Source organism: Anabrus simplex, chromosome 12 (genome assembly GCF_040414725.1).
Source record: "Anabrus simplex isolate iqAnaSimp1 chromosome 12, ASM4041472v1, whole genome shotgun sequence".
In the NCBI taxonomy this organism is placed as follows: domain Eukaryota; kingdom Metazoa; phylum Arthropoda; class Insecta; order Orthoptera; family Tettigoniidae; genus Anabrus; species Anabrus simplex.
The window spans coordinates 8,864,065-8,887,420 of NC_090276.1; the positions used below are offsets into that span (position 1 = coordinate 8,864,065).

A 23,356-nucleotide genomic window follows, 5' to 3' on the forward strand; every position below is an offset into this window, starting at 1 on the left:
TCGTCCACAGGTATCCAGCTATGTACTAGCCGTCCTAATGCTAGCGCTTTCTGGAGATGTACAACTGAACCCAGGTCCCAACCAAAGCAATCGAGGTATGACATTTTTCTATCAAAATGTGAGGAGTATGCGTAACTCGCTTGCTGACTTTAATGCTGGGCTAAGTGAAGGGAACTATGACTGTATTTGTATCAGCGAAAGTTGGCTTAACGAAACTGTAGTTGATACTGAAATATTAACGGACAGTTACATTGTATTTCGTAAGGACAGACATTCCGTGAACACTGCAAAACAGGATGGTGGAGGTGTTTTACTAGCTGTGAAGCCTGACACTGGACCAGTGTCGAAGCCTGAGCTTGCTGGGAATTGGGAGTGTCAAGTAGTGAAAGTCAACCCTCAACCCGGTCGTGCTGTCTTCATTGCGTGCTGCTAGCTGCCTCCAGATGAAGTGAACGACCGGCTTAGCGACCTACGTCAAACATTGGGAAACATTACATCTGTTCTCAACTCACGGGACACTGTTATTGTGTGCGGTGATTTTAACTGGAGCCAATTAGCTTGGAAAACTGATGAGTCATCAAAACTACAACACATTATCAAACAGAGAAGCGATGAGGTATTCTTATTTCTAGAAATTATTAATGAATTCGATCTCAGTCAGATTTGTGATTTCCCTACTAGGAATGATAATTTCTCAAACGAATTACTTCAGAGTGGAGAGTGCGTCAAAACTGAAAATGTAAATCACTCAGATCACCAAGCCATCGAAATCCTCCTGCCTATGCCAAGGACATTTCGCTTCAAAGCGCAAAACAAAGTCATATTTGCATGGAAGAAAGCTGATTTTTCTTTAATGAGGGACCTTTTATCCCTGTGCCCCTGGGATATGTTTAAAGAGTCTCACTCTGTGGATGAAGCTGTGAGCACTTTTTATGACTTACTATATGCGGTCATAAAAGACAGCGTACCATTTCGAAAAATTAACATCAGAAAATACCCTTCTTGGTATGATTCAGAACTAATCTAGAAACTGAAGGAAAAAGAAAGGGCGAGAAGGAAATACAAACGATCAGGCCAAGAGTGCGACTATGTCCAGTTTTCCACATTACGAAGTGAATGTAAAAAACTGCAGCGTGCTAAGTACAGGGACTACGTTAGGTCGGTAGAAGATGACGTCATCACACGCCCTAAGCGCTTTTGGAATTTCATTAATAATAAAAGAAAATCTTCCTGTCTGCCTCCCACTATGCTCATAAACGGAACTGAAATCCACGATAAAGATAAAATTCTAAACACATTTGTGCAAACTTTCGCGAAGTACCATTCTCCTTCCGAGCCCTGCAATTCAACTTTTTCTCCCCCATTTTCAATAGATTCAGTGTCTATTTAAACTTCTGTGGTAGAAGTGAGACGGATCCTGTCATCAGTAGATATCAACAATCATGTGGGCCTGATGAGATACCTGGCATCGTCCTCCGTGAATGTGCTTCCGAACTGGCAATTCCACTATGTGAAATTATAAATAAATCGTTTAAGTGTGGGTGTTTTCCAGCTGAGTGGAAAAAGTGTTACGTAATCCCTATCTTTAAGAAAGGTGATAAGGTGTTTTCGATAATTATAGACCAGTAGTGCTGCTCTCACTTTTATCGAAGGTGGCTGAGAAAGTCATATATTAATGCCTATATGACTCTTTTAGTCAGTACATAGACCCATCTCAGCATGGATTTGTTAAAGGCAGGTCAACTGTTACCAATCTGGCAGTTTATTTATCTTCAACTTCCGATGCATTGGACAAAGGTAAACAGGTTGATGTGATATATACCGATTTCTCCAAAGCCTTCGACTCTTTACAACACGAAGCCTTATTGAGAAAGTTGTCTGCGCATGGAGTGTCCGGGAGTATTTTCGAATGGCTAAAGAGCTACTTAACAAAACGAATATGTTTTGTCAAATCCGAGGGTTTGATCTCTAACCCCTATCAACCTTCATCTGGCGTCCCACAGGGATCACTGTTAGGGCCTCTTCTATTTGTTTTGTTTCTAAATGATATCAGTACAGTCATTCAGAGCAGTGAATGTCTCTTGTACGCTGATGACTTGAAACTATATAAAGTCATAGAGGAAGACAGTGATGGCGATTATCTACAAGAGGATCTGAAGAAAATATGCGAGTGGTGTGATAAGTGGTCCCTTAAAGTGAATAAATTCAAGTGTGGTGTCATGTCATTTACTCGGAAATTAACACCTGTATTTTACAGGTATAAAATCAGTGGAGAAAGTTTAAATCGTGTGGAGGAGTTTAATGATCTAGGTGTAATTCTTAGTAACAGGAATGCCTTATCTTTTGAGAAGCACTTCGATGGTATTATAAAGAAATCTTTCAGACTCCTGGGGTTTGTCAAGAGGAATTGTAAAGATTTCAGTAATATTGCATGTGTCAAAACACTGTTTTGTTCCCTGGTAAGACCCTGTCTTGAGTATGGTTGTGAGGTGTGGCTCCCGTATCAGAAAGGCCATATACACCATCTCGAAAGAGTACAGATAAGGTTCATGAAGTGGATTAGTTTTGTATTCCTGGGCATGCCACTCTCTTCAAGCAGGTATGAAGAGTTTGTAAACATTCTTGGAATGAATACGCTGGCAACGCGCCGAAAATGTGCGAATGCAATGTTAGCGATGAAATGCTTAAAGAGTAAAGTGGACAGTCCGGCTATACTGGGGTTGATCCCACTTCATGTTCCAAGCAGACGAACAAGGCAGAAATGTACATTCCACCTGCCCAAATGTAGGATGGTTGCGCATGAAAATTCTTGGCTCATGCAAGCCCTTAGGACAATAAATCAGCTGGAAGGGTCACTCGACATTTTTCACCACCCTTCCACTGCAATTCGTAAAGTTCTTCTCAAGGAAGGAACGTGATAATTTTGTAAATTATGTGAATAATCTGTATAAAACATGTGAGATTTATATCTGCTTGTGTATATATGTATATTTGTATGTATATTATTTAATTTTTTTTATTTTATTTAATTATTTAATTTTTTATTTAATTTTTCTATTACATCATCTGTAATTGGGACATCCTGTAGGTGATAAATAAATATATTCTATTCTCAGCACCGGACACCTTGTGATAACAGTGACATTAATATTGTAATTACAGTCCACGCAAGACGTGTTCACTTTGTATTACGTTTCACAAACATCGGTACGTTGTTGCTCCTAGGCGAGTTAAAACATGAGGAGTGATGACAAGCGAAAGGAAGAAAGTGCATTACAATTTCCGAAAAATTACGTTTTCTGAAAGAAGTGAAACACAACGGTAAAAGAAAGCTAAAGAAGTTCAAACAAATACACAAATACTCGCCACTTTGCGAGATATCGCAAGGCATTTATCGCCAGCGCAACTAGCGGGACGTTCCTGAAAGTGAGTGTAGTAGTGCACTATACACTATGAATGGTTCCAAGTCGTCTATATCTCAAAATTTCGATAACTCAAAATAAAATTGAGATATCGAGGTTCCACTGTAATATATTTGTTCAAAATTTCACAAAATTCAACCCTGCACTTTGGGCCAGATGTCATTTCGGAAGGCAGACAAGGCATACAACACAATTTTTTATACATTACATATTTATAGTTTTTTATACACTTATGGAAAAGAACCATTGAAATATCAAATTAATTTTTTGAGTTATAACTATTGAAGCATTTTCAGAACCTACAAAAGCACCCGATTTTAGGGTGAAAAGGCCAACCTGTTAACTAAACTACAGTGTCAGGTTCCAAGCCGTCTTTAATTAAAAAGTGGTTACAGGAGTTTCCTCCATTTCACACTGAGTGGTAAAATTATATTCTGTGATGGAATGAACTGATATATGGGCTTTTAGTGACTGGAGTGTCCAAGGACATGTTCGGCTTGCTAAGTGCAGGTCTTTTTGATTTGACTCCCGTAGGCGACCCGCGTGTCGTGATGAGGATGAAATTATGATGAAGACCACACACACACCCAGCCTTCAAGCCAGCGAAATTAACCAATGATGGTTAAAATTCCTGATCCTACTGGGAATCGAACGTGGGACCCCTGTGACCAAAAGCCAGCACGCTAACCATTTAGCCATGGAGCCGGACACATTCTGTGATGTTTGCAGCAAAGACGTGAATGAAACTAATAATGTTATTGGTTTTACGTCCCACTAACTACTTTTACAGTTTTCGGAGAAGCTGAGGTGCCGAAATTTAGTCCCGCAGGACTTCTTTTAGATGCTGGTAAATCTACCGACACGAGGCTAACGTATCTGAGCACCTTCAAATACCACTGGACTGAGCCAGGATCGAACCTGCCAAGTTGGGGTCAGAAAGCCAGCGATTCAACCGTCTGAGCCACTTCAATCCCCGATCCAGCCGGGAATCAAATACAGGACCTTTTGAACCAAAGGCCTCAACACTGAACATTCCGCCAAGGATTCAGACAAAGCAAAATCATTATTGCGTTTCATTACTTCTATCAATTTTAGCATGCGATTTTTGTAATTTGAATTCCGCCGCCTGACGTTTAAGGTAGGGCCGCCAGATATGCCACTGTCAAACTTGTCTCTTAGTTTAGTACAGGAGAAGACGGAAGTGTCCAGTACTGTCTAGTGACACGCGGACACGATTTCGGTGGCACGCCACATGAACATAGTATTTTACATATACGTCTCATACTACAGGCAATGCATATCTTACAGTGTTTCACGTGTAAGAAATAAATATCGAAAATCTAAATACTAGTTCCATTCGGACGTGCAATATGGCAACACTGCTACACTGATAGGTCCAAAAGTCAAGTGAGATAGTGTCGTTTTCTGGTGGTTTTGTATACGGACATCGCAAATATGTTTTTGGTGCCGAAAAAAACAGAAACTTAACAAAGGTGGTGACCGTATTTTTCAAGAACTCTGGCCAAGGGAATTCGGACTGTTAAAAAGATGTGTTGCCTATGTTCGAAAACAGTTGTATCCCCCACATTTAATGCAAAGCGCAATTTTGAGACTGGTCATTCAAATGTTTGTTCCATTTCAAATGAAGAAAGAAGAGAGCTCGTTTCACAAAATATCCAACATTACACAAACAAACTAGTTCTTTTGAATCATCTTTCCGGCCAAGGAATAATATCAGTGCCGCTGTTTCTATCTGTCTCACTGCATAGCACAGCATGCATGGGAAACAGATTTCTGACGGTGAGTTGTTGAAAGAAAGTTTCTTATTGACGCCCGACACATCGTTTGAAAACTTCCCTAAGAAACAACTAATAATTAACAAGATTAAAGGAATGCCAGCCAGCTGAACTGCTGTCAAGAATAGAATAATAAAAATGAGTGAAGAAGTTTCGGAGCAGTTGAAAGCTAATTTGGATAACTCCCACATATATGCAGCATGTTTTGATGAAAGCATGAATGTGACCTTACAAACAAGGATAGCTGCTTTTTTTTTTTTTTTTTTTTTTTTTTTTTTTAGATTTCCTCACGGAAATATGATGAGGGAGAAATTAGTTTAATTGTTGAGCATACAAACTACAATGTGGGAAGATAATGAAGCTAATGGAGGAAGTGAAGTCCATTCGCAATATTAGTACTTTAGATTTTTATATCTAATAATTTTTTTTACAACTTGTTTTACGTCACACCGACACAGATAGGACTTGTGGCGACGATAGGATAGGCTTACGAGTGGGTAGGAAACCGCCGCGACCCCATGGAACATACAAATGTATTTACAATATATATTGCACCCGTTATGCAAATATGTATAATAAATCAATAAATGACTCAATAAATGAATAAATAACGTATAATGAAACATAATCGGGAAATTGAAACGAAGTTGCGAGAGGGGGTGGGGTGTAGGTTGTAGACATCCCTTAATGGAAATGGAAAACAACAAGTGGCACAGTCAACAGATGAGAATAATAAACCAGAGTTAAAATGGCACACTAGTTGGAAAAGGTTCGCCATCCCTGGACTATAGTGTATTTGGTGGAAATTCCTACATCTACTGTAATTTCTATCGTCAGAAATTGAAGAATGGGTATGTGTATTTGGAGCAACAAAGAGTAAGCAAACACGCATGCAGGGCGTAAAGCATGAACGCTTGGAAGAATGCCTGTTAACAGTGGTTCCAGCAGTGGGCCAATGTTGTGTGAAGAAAGCCAACAAACTGGACGTACATGGGGACTGTCTCACCTCCCACTCCTCCTGGTGCCCAGTCTGACCTTACGTTGAGAGCGTATTGCAGTGGAGGATTGACAGGCACCTTGCTCGCTCCAAGTTCCTCGCACAGTTTCCATAGGTGCTTTTAGTTCTATTGCTTGGTTTGGTAATGAAGTAAGCTTATATTTTGTTGTGATATAGACTTCAAATTGTACATTGTCCAGCTTTGGACTCGTTAGTTGTTCGACTCTATTGTGAAATGTAGTCGATATGACTTCCAAGTCATCTTAAAAAGCTGGGGGGGGGCTCTGCGAAGGCAGGAAAATATTGTTGTATATACAATAATTTCCTTGTATACCAGTAAAACGCACTGTCCGTTTGTTTTTAGCAGAAGTACGCCTTATGTTCAGATTTGATTATTTTAGTTATAACGAAACTGTGATATGTATGGTACCTTTCACAATCAATCAAGAAAAATCTTTTATCTCTGTGGTAAGCATATGTGCATTGTCTGTCTCCTTCCCAATCCTCTCCCCGATTACGAACACACACATTAGTATAGTCACCACAGTTACTCAGGTTGTAAGACATCTTCACACTTACTGAGTACATGGGGTGCTTGACCTTGCTGTCCCAAGCCCCTGTCATGAAAAGAAAACGTGCATTCATTTCTTTGTTTCTTCATCTTGTGAAACTCGGACCCTCTACCGTCAGGATATCAAAAAACTAGAGCGCTTCCATCTTCAAAAGCTTAGATCAATCTTGAACATCAAATGGGAGGACCGTGTCACCAACCTTGCAGTTCTTGAGAAAGCACATGCTATAAGCATTGAAGCTACCAATGGCCACCGTTTCAGATGGACAGGGCACGTCCGTCGCACGAGTCAAACCAGGCTTCCTCGTCAACTCCTGTACGGTGAACTCCGCTCTGGCACAATACTTCATGGAGACTCTTTGAGGCTTTTCAACGATCAGCTAAAGCACATTATGAAAAGAGCTGGAATTAACACTCAATCCTGGATACGCTTGCTTCGCCGCCACACTTACTACATCAGTTATGGTGTTTGAAGAGGAATGAGGACGACATGAAGAGAATAAACAACAGGCACGGAAGCTCTGTCAAGTTCATCCCCGCCCTCCCCCAGCCATTCCATGTGATCTGTCTGGAAATTTGTTTTATGCCAAGATTGGGCTAAGTCATATGAAACATATTCACAAAGCATTGTGAGTGTGAAAATGTAAACTGCTGAAGAATATGTTTACTCAGATATGAGTTGCAGCCGACGAAGATGAGTCATCAATTTATCACACATGCTTTTTTTTCTTCCAACTAATGCCCCTGATAAACACAAAGTTTTAGTGTAGAGAGATTTCGGAGTTCACTTAGAAGCAACATGTTACTGATAACTGTACATTTAATTACAAAGTTCTTACGGCTAGATCTGTTGCGATGCAATAGTATGATAAATTACAAATAAAGAAAAAAGACTGATATGGGATAAACTTACAATCCAGGTTATCCAAGGGGTTTGCCGACACAATTTTTGGTGCATTCATCTCAGTCTTCTTTACGGTCTCAGATGTCTGACCTTTGTACTTGTCGACTGAAACATTGAGAAATATACACTCAAACAAGATTCATGTAGTCAAGAAAAGAAATTGGGTAAAAATCATTTCTAATTTTTTAAAAATAACTGTTAGGCTCTTCAGTCTCCAAAAATGAATTACAGTAGAACCCCTTTTCAGCAAATCTCACAAGGATTTGATATTTCTTCCTTAAAAAAGGATTTTCCTTAAAAGGGGGTTCAAAGAAAATAGTCTATATATCACAAGATATAATAATACATTTATGTCTTTAACTAATGTAATGTCAAGAAATAATAAACGAACATAATACCAAAAACTCAAATTAACACAAGAATAACAGAAAATATTTACAAAACAGCAGACGTGGACCACTGGGAGCACAACCTGCAGCAAGGAAAAGAAAAATACTGTAGGTATTACTGACTTGCAGTTTTAAATTGAAGGAACAGACACCTAACATGATTTTAAAGAGATTTGTGAAAAATAAAGCACGAGAACCATGAGAATAAGCACTTTCTGAAATAGTCCAGTACAGACAGCAGTTTGCTTCCTCAAAGAAGTTTGCTCTCAATTTGACTGTTGATGAGATCTTCATCACTGTTGAAGGAGAAGTAACAGCAGACAATATCCAATCCCAAAAATTGGTTGAGCTGGATCCTATTCTTCTTCTTCTTCTTCTTCTTATTCAGTACTTTGCCTCTTTGCATCGTCACAAGGGTCTCCAACATCCATCTGTGGTGCTGAGGTTAGGATATCATCATCACAAGTAAATTCTTCAAATGTTGTGGCACTCGAATCCTTTGATACAACGCCCCAATCTTCCCTAATGTCATCAGTAGTATCATCTTCATTAAAAACTTCTGAAACGACACCAAAACCTGCATGCCCAAAGCAGTTTTGAATAGTGCCTGTTGTGACTAGTTGCCATGCTGCTACTAACATATGCATGGCTTGGAGTATATTCAATTTCATTTCCTCATTTCGCTCTTTGAACCAGGGCCTTCCTGTACTTCATTTTCACGGAATGAATAATGCCACGGTCCAAAGGCTGCAGGTGACTAGTGCAGTTAGGAGGAAAGAAAACCACTTTAATATTCCACAGGAAAGATGTATCTGAAGGATGAGCTCGACATCTATGACCAGCACTATCTTCCTTCCTGCTGATGCCATCTTAGCATCCAACTTCACAAAAATTTGAGTAATATCTCCGATGTCATCCAAGCACTTTTGTTAAAATCATATTTACATGGGAGTGTACGGATGTTCTTGAAACATCTTGGATTCTTAAATTTTCCAATTATTAGTGGGGGTGATTTTTTATTCCTGTCGCAGTTAAAACATAACAACGCTGTCAGTCTTTCTTTACTTTTTTGCCTCTGTGGCATTTTTCTCCGCCAACAGCACATCTTGGACGGGAGCAAATTATAAAAATGCTACTGTTTCATCGGCGTTAAAAATATCCTTAGCATCATATCCTTCAAGAAGTTGAGGTAACGTATTCTTATTCCAGTACACAACTGTATCGTTGTTAACTTCCACACTCTCAAAACCACACGTTTTGGAACGAAAGATTGTGCCGTTTTTTAAAACGATCAAACTGGCCATTAGAAGCATGGAAATCGACCAAACCCAGCTTAAGTGCGACTTCTCGAGCTTTTTGTGTATGTTCCCGTCAATTGGAGCGTTCTCACTCATTTTTCCCACGAACCATTTGATTAAAATGTTTTCAAGTTCCTTGTACGGCGAAGAACTAATATTCTTTGTATTTCTGTCCCAGAACCTCACTCCACTTCCGTGGTCAGAATTGGTTCCTTCTGCTCATGATACCAAACAGCGTAGAGGGTGCCAAGTCATATTTTTTTGCCATCTGTGACAAAGGTACTTGGCTATCCCTTGCAACATCACTAATGATGTCGATCTTTTGTTGAAGAGTCAGCTTCTTATGTTTAGCAGCCGTAATTAATGTAGACTGCCTTAACTCGCAGTTCAACACTTATAACAGACACAAATGTAACTCGTAGCACAACTTGCAACACAGGAACAAGAAAAGTGAATGAAGGTGGAGATATTCTTCAGCATGTGCACTCCGCGCGATTCCTAAGCGGCGATTGGTGCTGCGAGACGGAAATCCCTAGTCGGTGTAACAGCGCTTCGGCTATAGGTTAAGGCAGCTGACCTCATTACAGACATAACTACTTAACTATTGTTAGTTAAGATTCTCCTTTTTCAGATAATGACTGGACATATGATATTTAATTTCATTATGGGATTATTCATATATTTTTAAATTTATTATTGTTATTATTGACTGCTGTTATTATGGATGTTGAAAAACATGATGGTAGGAATGTTGCAGGCTTGATGTACGATATGAAATTAATCACTTTTATGGATGTTTTAAGGTTAAATAGCGACCCAGCCCGACTAAAACGGTCCTAACTCCCGAACCGTTCATGCAAATTATGTACTTTAAAGATTATTTTAATCCTCAACGAGTTCTAGATGAGGTTAGACACTTTATTTGGATGTAAAATGTGGGGAAAATCTATATTTATTTATTTATTTATTTGAAAAGTTTTTTTACCACCGACTATGAACTAAAATCACTCTAAACGTCAAATGGTTGGAGATAAGTATATGCCCTCGCAGACTTTTTTGTAGAGCTTGAACAGCTCTACATTTTGTATGCTTACACTTGGGGTCTATCGATGATGGTTCAGGCAGAGTAAGCCATAGAAAGCACGACTTTCTACTTATTCCGTAATTTTTTTCTAGAATACATTTTCATTTTGTTCAATATCCATTGCCTTTTCAGTTTCTAATTGCTTTTAATCTTCTGATGTATATCTTTCACTGTAAATCACATTAAATTTGCAAGAGACCCTTCCACCTAAATGTTTATAATTTGTGAAGTTACTTGTGTCTTGCAGCATGTACGCGTACGTCAGTCATGCGTCTAGGCCGTACTGCTAGTCTCGCCGGAAACCGCACTTCGCTGCCATACAGCCGTCATTCTGGTACTGCCTAAAGTTCAGTGGACATGATGACCAATGGCATCTAGCATGACAGTGACTGCTGCTTGCCGATAACAGTGATATTCAAAGGCTGCGCCAATTTATCACGGTTCCGCACATCGCTAAAGGAGTGCTTTAATTTAACACGTTAACTTCGGACTGAGATTACGTGAAAACGGAAGTTAATTAACATTTCAAGCAAGTTTAGAAAAAAGCATCTTATTGCAAATTTTCGTTACAACGGGATGTGCGGTGGTAATTTAGGTGAAATATATTCCTTACAAACGGACTTTTCCTTATGTCGGGGTTTGTTAGAAGGGGGGTTTAAATAACATTGTGCTTATGGCGATTTGGCTGGGCCTTACGAAAATCTTCATTAAAAGCAGGCACGTTAAAACGGGGTTCTAATGTAGTTATATTCTCAGGGAGAATTTTTACAAAAACATGATTTTAAAGTTTATAGTTAAGGTGACAAACAGATAAATGTGATATTAACCTGTTAATCATAAATGTCAAAAACACATCAGATGTAAGGCTTTTCAGGCGTTTGCTCTATTAACCAGCGTTTCGTCTTAGGTCTGACACTAGACTCATCAGAGTGGGATGTGTCAGACCCTACCCACTGACGCCGCGGTGTATGCAGGTGAACTTATCAGAAGCCCTTAAAAGAGGCACAGTCTGATAACTGCATACGGGAGATAAAACTCCACAATGGAATTATTGCCCGCCTGTTAATCATAAGCTATACAAAAATTCAACAGCCCAACATCAGAAGTTATTGATGACGATGATTGTTGTTTGAAGGGGCCTAACAGCTAGGTCATTGGCCGCTAATGGTACAAGGTGCAACGAAATGAAACGATAACTAAAACTTCAAAATGTATCCACTGACTAGAATCTAAAATGAATGTTAATAAAAAAATGACCATGAATCCAAAACAATCTGTGAATCCGATTCACAATGCCTTATTTTCTGGGATCACATGCTTGTTGTCCAAGAAGGTCCAAAATCCAGGTCACCGGCCTCTCATAAATCACCGGTAAAGCAGTCATGGTGTTCCTCCTATGGTGGTACTAATCACAGATAACGTAGTCTCATGGGGTTCTTTGCATGATGGTACTAATCACAGATAACGTAGTCTCATGGTGTTCCTCCTATGGTGGTACTAATCACAGGTAACATAGTCTCATGGGGTTCTTTGCATGATGGTACTAATCACAGATAACGTAGTCTCATGGTGTTCCTCCTATGGTGGTACTAATCACAGGTAACATAGTCTCATGGGGTTCTTTGCATGATGGTACTAATCACAGATAACGTAGTCTCATGGTGTTCCCCACATAATGGAACTAATCACAAGTAATCTCATGGTTCCATTTCCATCTCCCACGGTCGCCCCTTTTAGTCGCCTCTTACAACAGGCAGGGGATACAGTTGGTGTTATTCTACTGCCCTTGGTGGAGAAGATAGGTGAAGTTGTCACAGTGCGAGATATGAAAATTGGTAAATGACATGTGTGAATATGTAATAACTCTCATAAAAATTCTTATACCTTAAAGAAAAAAAGTCAAGATTACAAATAAAGTCAGCAAATTTTGAATATCAAGAGCTTTTTTGAATAGAACACCACTTGGCACAGCAATGAAAACACATCAATACTGACCATGTTAAAGGTAACTCGTACTTTGTAACTCACCGTTATCAGCATACTCCAGTCTGATGGAGAAGCCCAGTAGCCACTGCAAGTGTTCGATCTTGTTATCGCTCTGAATGGGGCATGCTACATCGCTGAGGTACTGGCTGAACACTTTGGGCCACGTAGGAGAGTCTATATCCCTCAAAGCTTTGCGGTCTTCTATCTTGTAATGGCGCACTTTTTGGTCCTCCAGCCAGATCACCAAGTTGCGGAACTGCTTATCATCTGTAAGAGAACCTCTAAGATAAACTCCACAGCAAAGAAACTCAAAATATGACAGCATTTTTACACTACTTGGAGAAACACTAATAACAGAAACAGAAATGGAGCTGGATTCAGAAGACACATCAATATTTATTCATTAATATATACTGTGTACCCCAACATTAATGCCACGGGTCACCACTTGTATCGCTAATATCTATGCATGGAATGACTGACGTTTCTTTACTTCTCGTGGAGGACGTGGTCGGGGCGGTCCAGAAGACCGCCAATCTGTCTAATTAGAAACTAAAATAAGCACTAATTCACTAGTAGTGAAAAGGGAATTACACCTTTCTTCTTGCCGTGCAAATAGTATGCGCTGCGGCCATAGATAAAAGCCTGTTCGGGGCTACTATTCTCATGACAAAGATTGGCTTAGGTTGATAGCAGCGCTTTCTATGTGGGCTAGTAGTGGACAGGTGAATTACAACACTCTTCACATGACACACTGGCTTAGGGCAATAGCAGTTAATTTCAAGGTAAGTTTCATATAAAATTATTCCTGTTCTCTATTCCACATTGTTTCCTTGATATGTTCTATTTATTTGTGCTTTTATTCTGCTGGGGTTGATAATGGAATCTAATTATCATCATTGATGGGAATGACGTCGCATCGCATTTTACATCAGCCAGTAACAATGCACGTAGCTACTTCAGCAATGTAGAATGTCGTATCCTGCTCTTTATTAGGTTCTGGGGCTGAGATGGTGGGTCCCTGGACATCGTGATGGACACACCTCTCCTCCAGTAGGAATTTCAAGTAAGATTTGCATAATTTCTACTTCCTTATAATAGTACAAAACTTGTAATGCCCGTTGCTCATGGTAAAATGTAAAATTTGTTGTACAACTCATTTTATAAAAATATGATAAAAACAAGTTGTGCTGTTCACGGTAAAATTCCTTTTTATAAAATCCATGAAAGCATCAGGATGGCCATCTATGAACTAAATTTGGAACTAAGATGTGTATGTGCTGCCAAGAATTGAGTTCAAAGCCCGTTTATCTTCGCCTTCACATCTGCCTGGCTTGTGTTCGGCCGTACTTGTGACACACATTAGGCCATTGAGTTTTCTACCTCCCTTCTTGCATTTCTATTGTGATGCATTGGCGTATTAACCTCACACAAACACTAACGGCTACCTTAATCTACCCGAATCCTGCCATTTTAGGAGAGTTTGTTTATGTTTACGAACAAGCTTCACAATCTTCTCATGTCGTAGCACCAGTATCATCGTCGTGTTAGCTTCGCTAATTGATTTGTTTCTCAAAATTAATTTTACAGAATGGAACACGTCCTATTTTATGAAAAGTTTTTATAAAACTTGAATTTGACCGTGAGCAACAGAAATTTCATAAAATTAAATTACTGTACAACAAGTTTGAAGCAAAATCTTACCTTGAGCAACAGGCACAATTCACCATTTCACCGCTTACTGTTTAAATTTATTTTTTTGCAAGTAATTTTATTACTCGCACACTTTTTAGGGATAGATTTGTGTACGGGGTTGAGGAGTAAGGAGGGAGCTCTCCCGGTTCCGTTAATACTGCCAAATGAATGGAAATTAAATCTGAATTGAATCGATATGATCGATCGATATTAATTTTCTAAACCTTTATTATCTTAAGCCAACAACTGTGTCACAAATTACATAACATTTCTCTATGCGAATCTTGTTCCTAGCATGAATTCTAGAGTTTGGCTTCGCTGAGTAAACAACAACAATACTAGTACGTAAAGTGAAAGCCAGATGTCGCACAGTGATGCATAAGCGATTCATAGTTTGTGTTTCAAAGGTTGCCAATACGAATCTCGAAGATTGCCGAGGTCGACCGATTCAGCACTCAGGTGTCCATCTATCACTAAAAAGTGTGCGAGTAATACATGATACTAACTCAAACAGGTCATAATGGCAACGATGGGGCAGGACAGAGCTAGGAGTGGAGAAGGAAGTGACCGTGGCCTTAATTAAGGTGCAGCCCCACCATTTGCCTGATGTGCAAATGAGAAACCATAGAAACCATTTTTACAAGAAATAAATATCATTTTCGGTCTGTATTGACAACTGCAGTCAGCAACCTTCTTTTGGCCAAACCAACACACGTCCACGCAGCGGGACAAGCAGGGTAACTCCTCCTGTAAGTATTCGACTCCACTTGATCTTCAAGTTTTCTAAGTCGTTTTCATACATCATTACTTCCACGCTTTGCGAGACTAGCCTCTGTAACCTTAAATAAATGATGCAATACCTGATTGGTAAAGGAATTATTTTACTGACATGACACCTCATCTAGATTAATTTATTCAAAGGACACTTGTTTTTAGTGACATCTTGACTATTTCTAATGTGCTTCAACTTCACTCTACACTGGCCTGTTTAAGAGATTGACGTCAACTATTTTAAAACCAAATATTTCATACAATTGGATCCAAACAAGAGACTTAACAGAGTTCTTCAGTATTGGCCAACTTTACTGTATATCTTTAAACATTGGATTTCTTGTTAATTCCTCTTCCCTTATTTCGGGACAAAACGTGTACCATAATTGTAAATGATTTTATAAATATATTTCTTTTCTGAATATCGATTGTATTGAAAAGGTTGACTCCTCTTCTAATTAACATCAAAACCATCCTTAGGGATGCCGATGGGAAGGTTCAAAACCATAATTTCCAAAGTGCAAGCCAAAAGCTACGCAGCCCAAACCATTTGGCCAACTCGCTTGTTACATTCCTTTCCAATGTATCCTGTCCTCCATTTCCCGACTACTTGCATTTGAAGGTTGGTGCTATAGGAGATTACTGAAAATTAGTTGGAGAGAAACGGTCACGAATGAAGAGGCGTGTAGAAAAGCAGAGGAGAGATGATGTTTTATGAGTTTATGACACAAATAAAAATAAAAAGATGGCAGAATCATCTAATAGGCCATATACTTAGACATGATGGGTTATTACAGAAAATAACATAGGGTTTCACAGAGGGGAAAAAAATTATAGAGGACGACCAAGGTTAGACTGCATGACACAAATATTAGATGACATGAGATGTGATTCCTACAGCAAACTGACAAGGAAAGCAGAGAAAGAAAGAATGGAGAGCTGTTGCCAACCAGCCTCACTGCTGATGACGAGAGAGAGAGAGAGAGAAACACACACACTCTCCACTACAGCAGTTGATTCGTATGCCTCCATCCATTCCTAACTTAGGTTTTACCTCGTCATTGCAAGTACCCTACTGGTCAATGTCCCCACCTTTCTGCACCAACAATTTTTTTTTTCTTTATGTCGCACCGACACAGATAGGCCTAGGTCTTTTGGTAACAATGGAATAGGAAAAGGCTAGGAGTGGGAGAGAAGCGACCGTGGCCTTAATTAAGGTACAATCCCAGCATTTGCTTGGTGTGAAAATGGAAAACCATGGAAAATCATCTTCAGTGCTGCGGACTGTGAGGTTCGAACCCACATTACCTTCTGTAATTATAAGGGCTAGAGATCAAACAAGAAGTAAACACATAAGAAAGGTAGGCATCATTTTCCAGCTCCAGTTTTCCGGGTGTGGTGTAAAGCACTTGGCATTTCTCCCTGTCAAAGTATAGGCTAGTTTCTGTTCCACTATGTCCTCCCACTTGGCATTCCTCTCAATGACCTCCAGTTTCACTGTGTTTATCCATCGGTTCCTTGGCCTCCCTTCTGGCTTCTCCCCTTTCACTTCTCTGTCATAGTAATTCCTTGCTGTCCATCCTCAAAACATGTCCAAAGCATTGTAGGCTGTGTCTTCCTAAAAGCTCTGTAACAGATATTTTGATGCCAGTCTCCTTTTTGCTTGCTTCATTTCTAATCTTGCCCTTCCTGGTCTTTTGGTTCATTGTTCTGATGAATTTCATTTCTGTTGATTGGATTTTAATATTTGCCTTGTAATGTACGGTACATGTTTCTGCTTGCTTGCTTGTTGTTTTTTAAGGGGCCTAACATCGAAGGTCATCGGCCCGATACATGTTTCGAGTCCATATGTGAGAACTGTAATCAAGTAGGTATAAATAGTAGTACGAATTTTAATTCTGCGCAGTCAACAGAAACTAATAAACTGATGGACCTATTCCAAAAAATAACTTTCTTTCATAGTGTAAGAAACATGTTATGGGACTAAGATGTGCCAATGGAAGCAAAGGAAACCATGTACAAGATGTATTACGTACCCATAACAACTTACGGAGCAGAAACTTGGACAATGACAAAGAAGGATGAGAGTCGAATACAGGCAGCTGAAATGAAATTCTTGAGGAGTATGATACAGAAGAGTAGAAGAGACAAAATAAGGAATGAGAAAATCCGGGAAGAAATTGGAGTGGAAAAAATGAATGATAGAATAGAGAAGAGCCGACTAAGATGGTTTGGGCACATAAAGCAAATGAGCGACGAAAGAATGCCAAAAAAGGTGATGGAAATGCAAATCCAAGGAAGGAGAGGCCGTGGACGACCACGATTGAGATGGAAGGATACCATCCAACGCAGCATTATAGAAAGAAACCTGGACTCAGACACAGTGTTGGAGGAGGAGTGGTTTAAAGACCGAAGAAAGTGGAGAGGAACCATATTTGCCCCTACCCGGCTACAGCTGGATAAAGGGAAATGATGATGATGATGATGATGATGATAAACTTTCTTTCATACTGCAGGACTTCGATCTGCTTTCCTGGTATGGAATGATCAGAAAATCTATGCATTTAAGGAGGTTTTGACTGGCAGCCAAGCAGTGGGCGTGAAAACAAAGAATGTTCAGTGCAAAAACGATCAAGTTAATTATCCACTATGAAGAAATACAGTAATATAAAGAACCTAATAACTGAATGAAGACTGTGTTAATGAATGAAAACCTTAAACTTCATTGTTAATGTGTGAAGAAAACTCATGGTAGAGGTATGACAGTGCACACATTAAGACCAGCTGGGACCAAATCTTCAACTAAAGAGATATTCATGTAAACAGATACTATTACTTCTATAACTCCATGCACCATCTAGAGTGAACTGGTAAGTTCTGCTCCAACAAAAAGGCACAGACCATGTCTTAGAAATAGAATTTTCACCTTATTCAACATCCTGTTAGAACTCCCTAGAAGGGGGCAAATAAAGATCTCAAAATAACCAGAAGCCTATTCATTAAGAACCGTCAATATTGAAAGCCGAAGGCAGCCTATTTCCCTCACCTTTTTTATTTATAATCTTCACTTCTCAACATGCAATTTCCTTTTATGCGTTTTAAAACATACTCCACCACAAGCTGTCAATAACATAGTGTGTTTCTGACCTAAAGGATTAATGAAATGTAAAATTTCACATGATTGAGCAACCACATAAGCTACTGTTCGGAAAACCACAAATACATGTGACGCCGGCGATTTCATCAGAAATTACTCATAGTACCATGATGGAAGTTTTCTTTAATAACATGGTAACTTTTAAAAAGGTTGATGGATTGGTTACTACAGTACTTGGGTGGTTTAAAACATTTTCACGCTAAAATACCGACCATAACCAAATATTAAAACATACCATTAGCATTAAAATTATCCGGTGATGGATAGTCCAAAGCAGTCAGTTTCCTTTTGAACATTTTGAGTAGTTTCTTAAGTATGAAAGAGAACCAGAAAAATTTGGTCTTAATAACTTATCAAAATACTTCGACGGTAATCATCGCTCCCACGCTTTTTAACATTTGGCACTTCTAGTTCTAGGCAAAGAAAAAGTCTCTCAGCAAAATTTCAATGTTTGAAGTTGGTATTATGTCAGGGAGTAAAGGAGCAAATACACTATAGAGAAAACATGCCACTTTGCGAGATATCGCAATGATTGCAAGCGCACCACACGGGGTGATCTTGAAACAGAGATAGGAGTTACAGTGGTTACAGGAATTTCCCCATTTCGCATCGGATGGTAAAATTATATTCTTGTGGCATTCGCAGCAAAACGTTGAGTGAAACTTGTTTTATATTTCCCCCTAATGAGTAATCAATTTAGAAAAATAAACATGGATTCTTAATTCATGCCTATTTAATACCTAACATTGAAGCTGACTAAAACATTTTAGAACCTATTTTAGACCATATTTTAGGCAGCTAAAATATAATGTAAGCACCTAAAAATCCGAAGTCTATAGCATGTTCTTTGTTGGTTGAAAGTTTAGTGTGTTGTATGAATATGGAGATAAATATGTTGGAACAAACACAAACACCCAATCCCCGAACCAGAAGAATTAATTAGACCCGATTACAATCCCCGATCCGCCCGGGAATCGAATCCGGGACCATCTGAACTGAAGGCCTCAACGCTGACCATTCAGCCAAGGATTCAGACAAAACGAAATGATTATTGAGTTTCATTATTTATATCAGTATTAACATTCAACTTTCGCAGTTGAACAAAGCAAAAATCATCATTTAGTTTCAGTGTTTATATCAAATTTAACATGCAAATTTTGTAGTTTCAATCTTGCCGCCTGATGTTTAGGTCGGGCCGTCAGGTGCGCCACTGTCAACATGTTTCAGTGGAGAGTACGGAAGTGTGCAGTATTGTCTATAGGATAGATCAAAGTGAGGAGCCTGACACAAGTAAGTAGAGGCAATGCCATGACTCAGCTAAGGGTCTCCGGGGTCGCCAACCCACGCTCTAAACATCTGAGCCCCCATACTACTCATCATAGTCATGGATGAAATTCATAAGAACATTAAACAGAGATTGGGAAGACAGACAGGGGATTCCGTATGAGTTATTGTTAGTTAGTGTTGCTGTATTGTTTGAATATCCCTCTCCAATGAATTTGAAAACAGTATTAAAAATTTATCAGGCGTCCGATGATAATAGCTAGCCTCTAAATGTAAGGGAACTACATATCGAGTGTGAGCATAGATATTTACTATCCAAGATTAAAGTATAACAACAATGTTAATATATCTACCGGGAGATAATGGTTTTGAACCCCACTGTCGGCAAGCCTGAGGATGGTCTTCCGTGGTGTATCTTAATTGAGGCCATGGCCGCTTCCTTCCCACTCCTAGCCCTTTCCTATCCCATCGCCGCCATAAGACCTATCTGTGACGGTGCGACGTAAAGCAAATTGAAATAAATGCCTACAAAAAAGATGTACAGTATGTCTTCAAATAAATAAGCCAACTGATGTTATTCCCGGTAAGCACGATGGGATTATTGGTTAGCTTATCAGATAATTTAAACCCAAGCAACCACAAGCCACAGCTAATCCACATTAACTCTGTATTCTATTAGAAATGCTTCTAAAGCACGTCTTAAAATTTCATAGTGAAAATTGTAGTTCATTACGTACATTTCAAAAAACATTTGAGGCTGTAGGCCGAACTCTTTATTGTATCCAGTCAACATACGGCAATGAACATAAATAAGTTATTTCTTACAGCGTAAATTGAAAATGACGCGGATTTCTGCCATCTTTCTTTCATTATTTTCTTTCTCCATTTCAAACTCGTGTATCGGCGCAGTGATCGACAGTGACTGGGAGAATTTCGCCCAAACTTCACGGCTTGTGACGTAACCACAACCATACGCTCATCGCCTGTCTGTCTGCCCGCTTACAGTGCTGGGTATCCGCGGGATGGAATGCCTAGCGTTAGCACCTCTGTCCTTGTGGGACGTAGTGTATTGGTTAACAGAATCATGGGACGAAATGAAGCCAGGCACACTTACGAAATCATGGAAAAAAATTTAGAAAGTGTCTGCTGACAGTAACTCTGATGACAGCTGTTGTATACAAGGAACTTGGTATACAAGGCACAACATAAAAGTTTATTGCTTCACTACATGTATACAATATATACATGAAATAGAATGAAACTTTTCTTGAAGCTTGTTGAGTTGCACACGTTTATTGCTAATTTAAGGTAGTAGGCTGAGGGCCTGAGTATTATTTACATAGGTACAAATGGTGATTCCTATATACATTCAATATTGTCTTGATGAGACAGTCTGTTCAAATGAGAGAATGTTCTTGATAGTCGAAAACTATCGGTCATGTATAATAACAAGTGAAATTTGTAGAGAGAGTTCGTATTAGCAGAATGCTAACAGGAGGCGTATAACTTACAAGGAACTTGCGTCTAATGTTCATATATAGCAGAATGCTATGATTGGAATCGGGGCACTGTGGGGACTTGTATAAGTAGCAGAATGCCTGGATGGGTGCTCGACGTGGCTACGGGATGCAGGATGAATGAGGCAATGTCCAGAGGTGAAACATCACGGCCAGGAATCAGTCCACCTATTCAGAACACATTTTTAAGAGGGTGCCTCCGTGGCTGACTTGCGGTGTAGTCTGGTCGTTGGACACTGTAGGTGTCCTGGAGAGGCGAGAAACGTTGCTCCTTTTATAGCGCTGGCTGACGTCACCGACGATCACGTCAGCGCACTGCAGTCTGCCTCTTGGTCTCTGGAAACATCCATGTGTCGAGCGGGCTGCGGAGACTGTAGGCGCGGAGGACACACACAACAACAGCAATGATGATGATATACCAAACTTGTGACATCTAATCTCACAGATACCTGGATGCAAAGATGCTACTGAAATTGAAGTTATGGAATGGATAAAAAGTGACGAACGGTATGAACTTACAGACGCATAAATCATTTAATGTTGAATGAACAAACAGAAGATAGCGAGGAAGAAGTTTTAGAATAGACGGTGCCAAAGATGTCTCATAGCGAGAGTCTGACTGCGATGGAAGCGGCGGTATGCTGCGTAGAACCACAACCAGAATCAACTCCCACCAATACCCTGCTCTTCAAGCGATGGCGTGACATTGCTGCACAGAAACGATGCAACATTCAGAAACAGAAATCATTTAAAGACTTTTACATAAAATAACCTTAATCCATGCAATAACAATGTAAGAAATGACAATACAGGACCTTAGCTCCAATCGTTGTCGATTTTTTCATGTTTGACGATTTTCGCTGAGCTGTTTCGTGTAGTCCAAATTATTCCTAATCAGAGGTACGCTCCCTCCCTTATTTAACTAAAATAATTGAGACTCTGTTGTACATCCTACTTAGGAGCATAAATAAGCCTCCATTTACATCCTTTTGTACAAGCTACAAGTATGAGGTTGTGAAGGTAGACATGATATGAAATATCAAAAATAATCATTCAAATGCATTTAAAGATTCACTTAAAACATTTGATAAGAAAATCACATTGAAAGGTGTTGAAAAATGCCTCAATAAAGGGCTATTCATCCAAACAAATACTGTTCCTTCACCCATTGAAATATAATTTCTTTACTCTGTAGATACAGGTGCATTGAAAAATGATATCTGCAAACAAATTGAGTCTTTAAACTCCGAACAATAATGTCATCTTTCTTTAATGCCTCCCGCATTCCAACTAATGAAGACGTCCACAATCTTTATCAGAAGGAAATTATATTTCGCAATAGTTTGATCTCTGCCAACGTAAGGAAGTAGTTACCGCACTTTGTTGAATTCATAATTTTAATAGCAAAATTAATTTCTGTTAATAGTTTATAATACTTTCATTACGGGAAGCTTTCTTGTTGTTTTAACATTCCCATTTTAGAATAATTTTTCTTCTATAGATTAAGTAATAACATTTATATAAAAATTGAATTGTGTATTCTAGAGGGAAGGCAATTGCTGTGAGCTGACAACTTTTGGAAATGTGCAGATTCTCAAACAATTGTATGAAAACTAAAATGTCGAGATCTAATTTCTAAAATTGAATTAACGTTTGTAGAATTTTCTTTAAAAATCTACCTACAGATAGTAATAGGAGTATAATATCCACCTTGTTCATGTGGGAGAAAATCCTTTCAGCAACAAATTATTACCTACCTCAGACTGACTAAATTTATGACAACACAATATGTGATCAGTGCACTGTCGCATTTCTCCTTACAGTTGAGTACGCAACACATCAGTACCATTATGTACAACGGTATTAGCAATTGGCACCATTAAACGAATTAAAACTCTTCTAATTTCAGCGTTGCATGGCCAAACGCATTGCTGTGTTATTACTGAAAAGGTTCAAGCTTGCCTGCCGATGCTGACGTCACAGTATATTCCCAGAACGGTTGTGAGGCCTTATATCTAGGAGGTGTTGATGCTACTCTCGATCGTTCAAAGATGGCAAATCGAGTAGCCGGAATTGTTGGAAATATGGGTTTGTTTTGGTTTGTTGTTATTGTATGTAGTCGGTGTAATTTTATGAAAGTTGACGATAAATGTTAGTTTCTTTGTAGAATATAAGTGTGCGAGTGTATTTGTATGAGTCAGTGGATACATAGGATCCGTAATTATATGCAGTAATGTGAGCATGTGCTTGTTTTGATCGTGTTTACCCATTAAAGAACATGAGTGCACTAGGTGGACCAGGTTTTAATTTAACTATGGTAATGCCTCTCATACAACTATTCTTAAGTTTCCTATGGAATAGAACATTAAGAGAGAAATGGATTAGGAATATACATCGTGATTATTTTGAAGTCCATGAGAAAATTGTAGCGTGCATACATCATTTTGAGAATAAGTCTGAGGTTAGGGAAGCCATTTCTCTACTT

At 39.1% G+C, this 23,356-nt stretch overlaps 1 protein-coding gene across 1 annotated transcript in view; it reads right to left on the reverse strand.

The window, feature by feature from the left end:
* Positions 1–18,511, reverse strand: part of LOC136884460 (RNA transcription, translation and transport factor protein) — a 34,144-nt gene extending 15,633 nt beyond the window's left edge. The window contains exons 1-3 of the mRNA XM_067156641.2: positions 18,306–18,511; positions 12,490–12,714; positions 7,700–7,795 (exon numbers count right to left, since the gene is read on the reverse strand). Coding sequence (XP_067012742.1) covers positions 7,700–7,795; positions 12,490–12,714; positions 18,306–18,366 — 382 coding nt within the window. The 5' untranslated portion in view covers positions 18,367–18,511. The remainder of the gene's footprint in view (positions 1–7,699; positions 7,796–12,489; positions 12,715–18,305) is intronic.
* Between the last annotated feature and the right edge of the window lie 4,845 nt (positions 18,512–23,356).